At 40.0% G+C, this 13,891-nt stretch overlaps 1 protein-coding gene across 1 annotated transcript; it reads left to right on the top strand.

Annotated features, from left to right (window-relative positions):
* The first annotated feature begins 415 nt into the window (after positions 1 to 415).
* olfml3a (olfactomedin-like 3a) lies at positions 416 to 12,007 on the top strand. The gene is given in 4 exon segments (XM_030734594.1): positions 416 to 662; positions 8,078 to 8,165; positions 8,168 to 8,389; positions 11,223 to 12,007. Coding segments are annotated over 4 exon segments (1,206 nt in total). The 5' UTR covers positions 416 to 551.
* Positions 12,008 to 13,891: the final 1,884 nt, after the last annotated feature.

The raw sequence follows: 13,891 nt of genomic DNA, 5'->3' as shown, positions 1-13,891 counted from the left end.
AGCTTGCATACTGATATAACCTTAAGATTGGATTGATTGATCCCATTGAGAGTGCAGGTCAAGGAGTTGTGGGGACACAGAAATACTGAAGGGTGTTAAAGACTGAAAAAAGAATAAAAAGGGCCGTTTACTGATTGCTAAGCTAACATGTTTTTTTCAGTGAAAAGTAATCTGAGTAGAGCAGCACTTGTATTGAGTTGTGTCCTGTTGTGCTGTGTCCCTTATTGCTTCAGAGTGGGTGTACAAGTACAAAGTGAGTGCAGACACATTCACTTTTTGGATAGATAGGGGTAGAGGCACACGCTCCTCCCTGAAGAGTTTGTGAAACATTCCAGCAAAGTGGAGAGCGGTCAAATAATCGGAAACTCTCCGAGTGGCCTCTTACTCTCTCTAACCTTGTCACCTTTTTGCAAGTGGAGCTAAAGCTTTGTCCTCTACCGCACACTGCATATGACACTGAGGACACCTCTGCAGGGGCATACATCAACCTGAAGAATCCTCTAAAACCTGGACAAGGAAAGAAACTCAGCTGTCCTATTGATCTGCTCACAATGAAGCCGCTGTTTGTCCTCCTCGTTTCCACTGCCTGGAGTTTCACTGGAGCCCAGTATTACTACCAGGGGCTGATGGATTATCTGGAGAATAGATTGTTGGCTATTGAGGTAAGAATCGACCCTCCTTTAAATGACTTATGCTTTAAATGGCAGCCCAGATCTTTGAGTAGTCATAAAAACATCATAAACACAAACTGATTGCCTCTTCCTCTTCTTTTGATTTGAATTTAATGCTCTTACTAATGGAAAGCAATTAATGCAATGTCTGCCCAGCTCATCAGCTTTGCAGCGGCCTCAGGGGGGAATATCATGTGATGCATGCAGAGCTCTCCCTCCTTCTCTGTCCAACAACATTACACTTTCTTCAGGGTTTAAGACAGTGACACACCAGTAATGAGTACAAGCCCAACATTTGCAGCTGCGGCATCAAACATCCCAACAACCTAACAGAGAAATGTGTGCTGCAGAGGTAGAACGAAGCCGTGGTACAAGAAAGAGCCTCCAGGAAAGAATCAAATTACTGAGTGTTCGATATTGTTTTTCTTTAAAGGGGCTCTCACAAGGCTGCACGCTGTATCAGTGTCATGAAAGTCAGCAAGCAAAGTTTGTGTAAGGGAAACACTTGTGTTGACTTGGGGATTATGTGTCTGCTCACCTAAGGGAGTAATTGAAATAATTCCTTTAATGTATTCTAAATTTACAGAGTCAGAATTTTCTTTTTCATCAACCGTGTGGCTTCGATGCAAGGATGTCATCCTTAAAACTGTTATAAGCGTGAAATGAATTGTCTATTTACAGCCATATCCCACTCATTTTGCCCCCCTGTGGCTTCTCTCTAGTCTCAATTCCAATATACTGGCTCAACTTGTGCATTGATATGTACATGGCAATTCATCAGCAAGCTTTCATTGAACTTTCATTTCCATTTGACCACAGGCCCACAGCAGGTACAGAGGAGGAAAATGAAACTGTGGCAGAGGAGCCGTCAATTATTACATCTCAGTCTGAATAATTCACCTGTCACTCTCACTGTGTCAGTCATATGCTGAGAAACGCGGCACTGTTTCCTGTTTAGATGTGGTGATAACCGATTGAAACATGTCACCCTCCAAGACAAGACTGAGTCACATAGGCTGTAAATGCAATGTCCTTACTAATGTAAATTAGTGTATTTCACTTAATTTATACTAGTTTTTAAATGTTACTTACTTCCATTCATCTGTCACTTTATTAGGTACACCTTGCTAGTACTGGTTTGGACTCCTTTTGCCTTCAGAGCTGCCTTACTTCTTCATGGCATAGATTCAGCAAAGTGCCCTCAAAGATTTTGCTCCATATTGACATGATTGCATCACACAGTTGCTGCAGATTTGTCGGCTGCACTCCTGGGCCACCACATCCCAGAGGCATTCTGTTGGATTGTGAGCTGGTGTCTGTGGAGGTCATCTGAGGCCCGTGAACTAACTGTCATGCTCAAGAAACTAGTTTAAGATGATTTGAGCTTTCAGACATGGCTTCATTACCCTGCTGGAAGCAGTCTTTAGAAGATGGGTACAGTGTGCTCATAAAGTGATGGACATGGTCAGCAACAATACTCGGGTAGGCTGTGGCATTTAAACAAAGCATAGTTCGTACTAAGGCATTCAAAGTGTTACAAGAAAATATCATTCACCCCATTACCCAGAAACCTGAACTGTCAATACAAGGCAGGATGGATCCATGCTTTCACATTGTTTATGTCAAATTTACAGCAGAAATCAAAGCTTATCATACCAAACAACATTTTCCAGTCTTCTATTGTCCAACTTTGGTGAACAGTTTTTGTGTGTAAGTTATAGCTCAGTTTCCTGAAATGGAGGAAATACATAGAGTTTGTTCTAGATGAAACAGGGGCGTAATGCTGGTTGGAAAGTTTTAGTAGTTGTACAGCCAGAAACACACCTCACCTCTGGATGTCAAGTCATAACTGTCAAAATTTCAGATTTTCTGCTGGTTTTGGATGTTGTGAAAAAAAAAATGGCAGAACCAAGCATCCAAAGTTATCTTTCTATTTTACAGTCTCAAATGTGATGAATTTGATAGATCAGAGTAAGTAATCCTTAAAAAGAATCACTTAAAGTGATGGTTGGTTGTTTTTAAACTTTTTAGAAACAATTCCAGTCTTTCTTCTAGGGCAGTGTCAGTCATTTACAACTTAAGCCTAAAATACTAAACACTGACATTACTGTCAGTTTACTGTCACACTGACATTACATCCAACAATAGATGGCAATTCAGGCTGTAAACCCAAGACCTGCCTGAACTCAGTGGGGTGTTTCCAGTTTTTAGTTTAGGTCTATTTCTGGTGAACCACAATGAGAATAGTCCTGCTGGCTGGATACATATTGGGCTTTTGTAGAATAATTAGGGGTGATTGAAAAATGTAATTATACATACACACTGCCCTGAAGAACACTGTTTTCAAGTAACTAAACATTACAAAGCAACGTGGCGAATGAGGAAAAATATAGAGCCAGAACTGCAGCAGCCAAAAAAATCAAAATAAAGATGGCACAGAGGACATGAGGCTGCAGACAGCAGGTGCTTAGAGTGAATTAAATGGACTTTTCATTTTTATTCTTCCACTGATGTCACTCTTTGAGTTCAATATACAGCCAACATAACTTAGTGACATTTCCAAATCATACTACTAGTCCAATGGGAAAAAACAATAAAGACAACAGGGACAGACTCCAAGGTGTGTAGCTTGGAAGTTGTTACTTTTAAATTTTCTCAATGTTCTCAATCACTTGGATGCCTATATTCATATTTATACAGGTATACATATGTGGTGGATATATTGTCTTGTCAATCAAACCCATTACTGGGCTCAGTATTTAATTCTGTTAACTTTGACTAACTTTTTGATGCTAGTCATGTCATTACAGTGTAAACAATATATATATTAGGGGTGGGACTCGATTAAAAAAATTAATTGAATTAGAAGAGAATAGAATAGAATAGAATGCCTTTATTGTCATTATACAGGATGTACAATGAGATTGGAGGGCCACTCCTGTTCAGTGCCATGTAACAGAAAATCAAACTCTCTAAATGAAAATAAAAATATTATAAAAATATTATAATCTAGTATAATCAATATGATCAAGAGATATACAGAAAATAAACAATGTGTAAAATATACAAAAAATAGAATGTATAAAAATATATACATACATACCTACATTGGTGCATCTGTACATTGTAAGAAAGTAAATGCGTGTATGCATATAATAATGAAGATGATGAATATTGCACTTGGTGAATGAATATTGCACTAGTGAATGAATACTGGATATTACACAATATAGGAATGTTAGATATTGTTCAGTATGAATGATATAATATTGCACAGAGATGTGGGTGTTGCACAGTTACGGTGGGTGAGTGTGTGAGTTCAGGGTGGTGATTGCCTATGGGCGAAGAAACTGTTCTGAGTCTGTTTGTTCTGGCTTGATGCACCTGTAGCGCCTGCCAGAGGGCAGCAGGTCAAACAGGTCAAAGCCAGGGTGTGAGCTGTCCTTGATGATGTTCCTGGCTCTGCTGATGCAGCGGGAGGTGTAGATGTCCATCAGGGAGGGGAGAGGGCAGCCAATGATTCTTTGTGCTGTCTTGACTACCCTCTGAAGCCTGACCCTGTCTGCCTCAGTGCAGCTGCCGTACCATACTGTGATACAGTACGTCAGCAGGCTCTCAATGGATGAGCGGTAGAAGGTCAGCAGCAGGTTTGAGTCCAAGTTGTTCTTCCTGAGGACCCTCAGGAAGTGAAGTCGCTGCTGAGCCTTCTTGATAACAGCTGTGATGTTATCTGACCAAGAGAGATCAGCAGAGATGAGGACACCAAGAAACCTGAAGGTGTGGACCCTCTCCACACGCTCGCCGTTGATGTAATTACAAGCTTTGTAATTAATTAATCGAAATTAATCGCATTTTAATCGCATTTCAATATTTGACATGAGAAATATTAATTTAAGTTTAGTTGATGAATGAATCAATATACATAAGCTTAAACTTCAACATTTTGTTTATTTTCCCACCAGTCTACTACACAGACCAACGAAAGGTGGAAGTGCTCCTGTGATAAGCAAACTCCTGAAATTAAAGTTAAGCATCATAACTGGATAGTTTTATTCAACATTAATGTCTCACTTAATATAGTTGGAAATTAATCATTCGCTCAGCTGTATTCCTTGATGGTGATGAAATGTGTTATGCTTGTTTTAACACAGCTTATTTTGAATTAAAGACTTAAATTAAACCACAAAAGGAGAAAAAGTTCGTTCTCCGTTTAACAGCTGCTTTTACACAGCTGTGCTTCACACTCATGGTTGCTAGGCGGCATGAGCTACGCAGAGGTGACGGCAGCTGATATGAAGGCTAGCCGCTCACTTCCGGGCCTTGTGGTGTTCGTGGGACTGCGAAAGACGTGGGCCGGGTCCTTCGCAGGATGCGGCCCCTAATTTGGACATTGTGCGTCGATATAATCTGTATGCCGGGAACTCATGCACTGAGAAACGTTCCACGGTGCAAAGTGCGATTAAAATGCGTTAAAATTTTTAACGCGTTAATTTCCCCATAATTAATTAATCGAAATTAACGCGTGAAAGTCCAACCCCTAATATATAATATATATATATAATATATATATATATATATATATGCAGCAGGCTCCACTCATAGTCCAACACACACAAAAAAAAATACTACTACAGTGGTAAGACACAAATCAATATACTGAGATTACAGTTATTTTAGATGATTATTTAAAAGCTTTGGAAAAGAGTCAAATAATCGGACTTTTAAAAAATAAAATAACATATCTTTTAAATTCAGTGGAATTTCATGCACATGAAGTATAATTCACCTAAATTAAACTAAATGAAGAAATAAATGTCAAATTAATAAATATGCCACAGTCTGGCAGGGAGAGATTTTGGACTTTTATGTAGCAAGAAAAAAGATTAAAGGCAAATGAGAGAGAATTATTGTAGAAAGAATAGAGCTGAAAAATTGTTTTTCTCAGTTATTTTTTAGTAAATGTTGGGGGCTTAAGCTGTAATTTAAATGAATTATTTGATTCAAATTTCATTAATTGCACAGACCCACAAAACACTGCAACAAAACTGCATAAATTCCCAAATGATATGCAGGTGTAACCCATGGAGCTTTCACACCATCCTTTTTCTTCCAATGAAAATGGCCTAAAGTTACACTACATAACACTATGTAGAGTTCAGTTTTCAAACCAGTCAAAATGTGGACTCATTTTTAAAGGGCATTAAGGCAGAACTGGCTCTGTACTTGTACTGATACAGTCCCAGGCACCAGTCCTGTTTGGTGGAAAGGGTGAAGGGTAACGTTGGCGTAACAACATCTGGGTACATAAATGTTTGCAAAGACCGTATAAAGCTGGACAAGCTCCCTGGAATAGAACTAACATCAAAGAAATTGGCTCTGGTATCTTTTGAGCATGGTGGGTGATCGTTCCCTGAGTTTTTAATTTTACTTTGATGTTTGGTTTTCTCTGGGGTCTTGTTTTTGACTTTAGTTCCTCTCCGTGTGATTACTTTCACCTGTGTCTTGTTCCCTCCCCCACCCTCCAAATATCTATGCTCAGTTTTAGTTTGGGTTTTGTCTGTGCAGACTGTGCATTTATAGTTACAGAATTAACCAACATGGAAAACCAGAGAGCTGTCTGTGGGTGAAAAACAAGCACTTGTGAAGCTGAGAGAAGATGGAAAATCAATCAGAGCCAGTGTACAAACATTGGCCCATAGCCAGTACAAATGTTTGAACTGTCATGAAAGAATAAAGTCATCACTGGTGTAAGTAAGTAAAAGATGTCAAACAGGTAGACCAAGGAAAACAGCAGCAGAAAAACTGCCTGTAAAAAAAAAAAAAAAATCTACTGTTTGCAGAAGACTTCATGAACAAAAGTACAGAGGCTTCACCAGAAGATGCAAACCACTAATTAGCAAAAAGAACAGGAAGGCCAGGCTGGAATTTGCCAAGAAGCACAGAGACAAGCCTCAAAATTCTGAGAGAAAATTTTATGGACTGATGAGACAAAGAATAACCTTTACCAATGTGATGGAAACATACATACAAACATACAAGCTCATCTGTTAAACACAGTGGAGGTGATGTAATGGCTTGGGCTTGCATGGCTTCTTCTGGGATATACTCATTAATCTTCATTGATGATGTTACGCATGATGGCAGCAGGACAATGAACTCAGAAATCTGCAGACACATTTTGTCAATTTAAAGAAATATGCAACCAAACTGATGGGGAGATCCTTCATTATGCAGCAAGATAATGAACCAAAACACATCAGGGGCCAGGAGGTGGAAGGTTTTATTCTGCCCTAGTCAATCTCCAGACTTAAACCCTATAGAGCATGCATTTTACCTGGGGGAAGGAGGAGACTGAAGGGAGTATCCCCCGAAAAACAAACTGCAACTGAAAGAGGCTGTGGTGAAAGCCTGGAAATGCAAATGTTTAGTGATGTCAGTGGGTCACAGGCTTGATGCAATTATTGCAAGGATTTGCAAATAAATATCAAATCTTCATCTCTTAATCAGATCCAGATATAAATACCTGGAAATAAAATCTGCAATATCAATCTTTTGTCTCATATTGATTTTTTTATGTCAAGCTCAAATGTTTTCAGTCTAGAGCAAAAATAAAGGGATTGGCCCTCAATGTTCCAATACTTTTGAAGGGAAGTATATATATCGAGCTGTCCTACCCCTTAAGCCTGTATCATAGTGTCTGTGTATCTCCCCTGATGAGTTCTCAGATTTTCTGGTTTCCCTTGAAGATTTTGGATTTATGTTTGTTCCCTTTTATTCATTGGACTTTATTCATTGGGCATTTTGGGTCTGAATCCCGGACAAGCTCCCAGTTTGTCATGAGGTGGCTCATGGTCCAGAAAAAGAAGGGAAAGCAAAGAGAATTGGAAACTGAAATAATAAGATTTATTTAATTACAGTTAATGGCAATAAATGGGAATTAGCTTTCTAAATCATAAGTGCATGGACAAGTGGAAATGTGGGCAAGACCACAAGCCAAACAAAGTTCTTGCTTGTTTGGGAGAACATGGAGAGTCAGCACCCCCAGCCCTCTTATATAGCAGTTAATGAAGTGATGTCAAGTGTGGCCTCTCTCTAGGCCCCTGCCATCTCTCTGCCCTCTCCTACACAAACAGAAAGAAAAACAGAAAGAACAAGCAGAGTTGGATTGGTCATCAAACAGACTGTAGTTGCAAATAAACTCACCAGCGCAAGATGAACAGCAGTCATTGTTTATACTGTCTTCATGGCAGAAATTTTATTTTGTATCAAACTGATGACATCACTGTTTGAAACAGTATAAACATTAACCCCCCCCCCCGCCCCATCACCTGGGTTTAGTAAAAACATAAAAAACCTCATTCTTCAGTACAGTTTAACACCTGTGTTGCTTTTTCCATGTCTCACAGGACCGCATGCAGCTGTGGCACGAGCAGTCCCATCAATATCACACAGAGATGAAGGATTTTAAAAAGCTGACTGCTGAGGCCATGGATGGCTGAAGACTGAACACAGCATATTGTTCAAAGACCTGGACGGAGCGGCAGTGCGAGTGGACCGGGTGGAACGAGAGATGGACTACGTGGAAACCCAGGCGTCCCCTCGGGCCTGTGGGAACAGGGCGGATAAGGTAGTGGAGCAGGAGGCGTGGGAGCTGGAGGAGCACAGAGGAGAGGAAGAGGAGGAAGAAGAGTGGGAGGAGCTGCAGTCTAGAGTCTCTGGTGAGCTGCGGGGTACATATCCATCTCAGTGAAATGTCTTTTGAAGGTCTTTGATCTTTTATTTTCATTCATAGCAGAACCTGTGGGATGTATATAGTTATGGTTGCACATCTACAGTAGCAGGCACCACACCACTCCTTCTGCAGAGCTGCTGTCTAGGAAGAGCCATGCCTCTGGAAAATGGGAAACAAATACGGCACTGTTACAAGTCATTTAGCAGAGTGCTTTGAGTCAGTGTGCAGTCATGTTTTCCAGCAGAAATCTGGCTTCATGCAAACTCATTTATTTCTGCAGAGCTACTCCCTGTTTGCGCTGTTTGAGCACAGCATTTGTCATTATAATCATCACATCCCAAGGCAAACTGCTGCTAACAGTGCTGCGATACAACTGCAGCACTGAGTCATTAACTCAGGTAATACCAGCCTAGTTAAAACTCGATTGTAAAAAGTTGTGAGATCAGATTTTAATTCCTACTCCATGTTGGCAGATTTAAGTGAATGTGACACATTAAGCAGGAGATTTATAATTTTTGCACTTAAATTGTTCCAAAAACGAAAATGGATCATTAAATTCCTTTGGTACCATTTACTCTTCTTGCAAGGCAAATGAAAAAAATATTGATTTCTTTATTTTAATGGCTGACTTTATAAGGCAATCAATAACACATTAATTCAAGGATTATGCAGTAATATCATAAACCCTTTGCTTAGGATCATAATGATGGTCATGCACAACATTCTCAAAATAAAAATAAAGTCAATGATGGCACAACAGCCTCCCTATTAGCTTTTGTGAGCTTTTGTGAGCAATCTATTCATAGCGGAAGGACAGGAAAGTGGCCTGAGGTCAGTGACATTACTCTCATGTTCGCAGGAATGAGCTCTGCACACAGTGATCCACTGTGAATGTCTGTGAAGTGACCCAGAATGAACTTTACTGCATTGTGGAGACCCGGTTCAGATCTGTGAGCACAATGCCGACACGCAGCCCCATCAGGGCTTCCTTTTTGTGTGTATTTTGGTAAAGGAAGATATTAGTCTTCTTTTTCTTCATGCTGTCCATGTGCTGCACTCATACATCCCCTCATTACGAGTCTGCGTCCAATTTCCCCCCGACCGGTTTGAATTTGCCTTTTAATTTGGAGAGCCAGATATAAATGGCCGCGAGCTGCTGGATGCTCTCTAAAGGCTGCAAATACAAATTTCAGCTGAGGAGTTGCACTTTACTGAAGCACGCTAATGGAACTGATTGGGGAAAAAAATCTAAATGAAATTATGTTTTTAATAATGCCACATTTGTGAGAGATTTCTCTGTATTTCTATAATTCTGTTACGTTTTCACAATTTATAGACGGTGATCTGAGGTTTAACATATGAATGCAACCTTTTCCAGTTGTTTCCCAGTTTGTTCTGTTTTTATTTTCCATTTAACAGGTAATCTATCAAATATATTGAAACATTTGAGCACAACAAATGGCACAATGATGAGGGTATAGTAAATAATATAGTTAGTGTATGGAGTTACCAAAAGAACAAGGGAGTTCTTAGTGGCGTGGGAAGCTGACGTTTGTTTCCTACCACTGTGAGGGGGAAAGAGACACGGTGGGTAAAACTGTCCCCTCACTGAAATGAGGCTCTTACTGTTACTTTAGAATGGGTAATGTAGCTTGTAGTCTTAAGCACTTTGAGTTGTCAATAAACCTAGAAAGGTGCTACATAAATGCCCCAAACAACAGACTCCTGTTCAACCAGAGTTAGAAGGAGCCGCTCCCTCCTGGCAAAGGAATGCAGGTTTAAAATGAGATTTATACATAAGTTTATGCTTAGATGCTAAATCTACATACATGATACCTTCAAACCCTTTTGAAACTCTGTGCTGTAAGTTACACTGCAACCTGACATGTGCCTCCCTCAAACTGTAACTACACATCGCGTTCATGCAGTCTGCTACGTTTGTAACTGGCCTGTTTAGTACTATCGTTTCCTCCCATCAATTTTGAACCAACTGAAAGAATGGATCAACTCGAAGAGAGGAACCCCTAGTGTTTTGGTGGCAGACAGTGCAGTCTATGCTGTTGGCACAGCAGCAGTGATGGTGATGCTGTCAGCACAGGTATCATTTTTGCTCCTTTGCTCAGGGTGAGTTTAATTTAGAGTTTTTTTTACTAATATTTTTTGTTGTTGATTATACTTTTAGAAGGTGTTTTGTTCATGTGTAAATAAGTGACAGGAAGACATGCCGATGAAGTGAAGACAAAACAGGATGGCATTGCAAATATATAGATTATAATAAAGCCTATTATGTGTTATAATTTGTCAGTATTTTTAACCGTTTATCTGAAATGATTTGTCAGATAATCTGTAATAGTCATAGCTGATCATATAAACGTTCCAGCATTTTCAAATAAGAGAGTGTTGTTGCTTTTTCCTTCCTTCACATATTAGTGAATGGAATATTTTGGGCTTGTTGGACAGGACCTTAATTGGACCTTAATTTGGAATCTGAATCAAAAATAGAAATAACCTGCAGCGCTAATAAAATGATTTTTAATAATATAATTAATTGATTGTTAAATATGACCTGCACCTGGAGCGGCCGAATGGATGAATGTACTGGACAATTAAAAATATATCTAATTAATTTAAGGTCTATATATGAATTTTAAATACAGACAGGGCTCTGGAAAAAGTGCACATAGCCAGTGGCTCCTTCCGTTTCTCTTATGTATCAGACTTGGTGTAGTAGCAGCATGAACTCATCCTTTAATTTATTTATTTTTTGCTGTAGGTACAAAACCAATATCCTCTTCTGTGCATTTTGTCTCTCGCTGCAGACTGTGTGGAAATCATCTCTGGCATCCGATCAGTGAAAATCCTGAAGCGAGTGGGCAGTCCCAAGGGCATGTGGACCAGAGACCCCAGATCCTCCAAGGTTTACATCTTTAACGGCACATCAGGAGACACCATCTACCAGTTCAACTCTGTGCGTGACTTTTCTCGCTCCCTGGGACTCACTAGCAGCAGAAGCATCAGGCTTCCCTCTGAGTGGAGCGGTCCTGGCAGCGCTGTTTATAATGGCTATTTATACTACATAAAGCAGGAGGCTGATGCAGATATGCAGGTGGTTAAGTACAACCTTCTGAGCGGCTCTGTGACAGAAACTGCGATGTTCCCTGTGGAGGGCCGTGCCACTGTTTACAACCTCAATCCAGAGACTGTTGCAGACCTTGCAGCAGATGATGGGGGTCTCTGGCTCCTGTATGCCCCCAGTGACAGTGAACCAACCATCAGCCTAGCAAAGATGGACGCTGCCACTCTTGATATAGAGCAAATCTGGGACACCCAATGCCCACGGGAATATGCAGAGGCGGCTTTTGTAGTCTGCGGGACTGTCTATGTCGTTTACAACACCCGTCTGGCTAGCCGCTCGCGGGTTCAGTGTGTCTTTGACGTCAACGACATGGTGCTCAGTGAAGAGGCTCCGCTGATCTACTTCCCCAGGAGGTACGGAGCCCACGCTAGTCTGAAATACAACCCCGAGGAGAAGCAGCTTTACAGCTGGGATGACGGCTACCAAATTATTTATAGACTGACCATGAAGAGGAAACTCCTGGCTTGAGAGCAGAGAAATGATATCATATTTTCAAAGGCAAAAGAAAAAAAAAATAGGGAAAAACGGATTTGTACATCCTGTCCACCTTTTTCCTACTCCCCTGATACTTGTTTCTGCAACAGTTAGCCATATAACATCCCTTTTTCCTCAGACGTTTAAGGTAAACAAATTGTGTTTGAACATAGCCTTTTTTACATCCTGAATGAAAAGCTTAGCTTAGCATAATTTTTTGGAACTGGGGAAACAGTTCACTTTTAAGTTTGCTTTACCTTTTCTAAACTGTTAGTTTTTATATAAATTTGTATGTTTTCATAGAAAATAAGGGACAAAATGAGCTTTGGATGTGGTTACTTTTGATACTTTTAATCTTATTTCTTCCTCTTCTGACTGCTCCCTTTGGGGCTCGCCACAGCAGATAATCTGACTCCATCTCACCCTATCTCTAGCATCCTAGCATCCACATCAACCTTCTGCATGTTCTCCTTCATCTCATAGTCACAGATTACAAAATCCAGTAATCTGTGACTTATGAGATCCCTGCCTCCTACCCCGCACCCCAAAAAGTAAATAAATAAAACATAAATAAAACTTTCTTTAACAAAACAAACTGGAGCAGTTTAAAATATACGGCTATCACAGCCTCTTGCTGCACTCCTTCCTGGCTGTAGAATTGTAAAAATGTTATTACTACTATAGTTGTCTAGAAATGTAGGGATTTTTTTTAGAAGCATTCCTTTAGCAAAAGTAGAAATAAAATACTGAAAACACCTCACTACACATATAACTGTATTACTGGCAAATTCTACCTAACATATCAAGAAAGTATTCATTCTACAGAAAAATGTTCCCCATCAGTGTTAGATGGCTCAGGCCGAGGCCAGAGTGGTTAATGGTGGCTGGAAAGCAGCTTACATGTGAATTAATATCTGGCGGTAGTTTTACATTACAGACAATCAGAAAATCTAAAGTTCAAGACAAGGAATGGTCACGTAAACAGTCGGATCTTCAAAAATACAGCCTGATGCTGAAATGATGCACTGCTGAGCTGAACTGCTTCACTTTGCTTGTGGGACTAGTGCTGAAAAGTTGAGAGTTCAGCTTTTCAAGTGCCGGCTAATCAAATGTTGCTTTTCTTTAAGTGGCCCAGTGCTGCCAGTAGCCAATCAAATCCCATTATGTAATTATCCAGAGAGCGGGCTAATTGCTTGTGTAATTTAGCCTCAAATAAGGGAGAAGTTGATTATTGCATCTTTCTATGATAAAGGTGGAGAGCTTGGCTTATACAAACTGCTAATGGCAGCTCAGTTAGGTTGCCCTGTTATTGTTTGGTTGTTGTTACTATGATGATCATGTGAGAAAAGATGTCAAGCGCTGAAGCAACATGTATATGTGACTCATTGTTCAGTCCTCCAGAATATAGGGAATTTTAAGTTAAGCTACCTTTGACTGCTCCCTTACCCACAAACCACCAAAGCAATAATTACACCAGATGCTCTTCCTGTTGGGATTTGTCTCTTCCTCGGATTGAACCAGAGGTCTTTTGCTTGTGAGCCAAATGTGTAAACCATTATACCATAGAGCTGCTAACATAGTGTATCTTAAATACCAATGATGGTCGTTTTCAGACTTTTGGAATCAGCTAAATAGGTCTGTCAGCATCAGTTCTTGTAAAAATACCAGAGATCACACCTCTGAGGGTGACCTGAAGAAATGGCCTATAACAAATTGACAATAACAAATTAAGTTAGCGTAGCAAGAAGTGATTATTTCTCCTTTTTCTTTCTGCTCTGAGACAAACAGCATTGTGTTGGGATGCTTGAACAAAATGTGCTGAACTTTTCCCATTGTGTAAGTGTGAATAAGCAGAATAACTCTTCTTTATAAGCAAAA

This window comes from Archocentrus centrarchus, chromosome 7 (genome assembly GCF_007364275.1).
Source record: "Archocentrus centrarchus isolate MPI-CPG fArcCen1 chromosome 7, fArcCen1, whole genome shotgun sequence".
In the NCBI taxonomy this organism is placed as follows: domain Eukaryota; kingdom Metazoa; phylum Chordata; class Actinopteri; order Cichliformes; family Cichlidae; genus Archocentrus; species Archocentrus centrarchus.
Note: the sequence above shows the minus strand (reverse complement) of the source record. Positions and strands in the feature narration are given on the sequence as shown.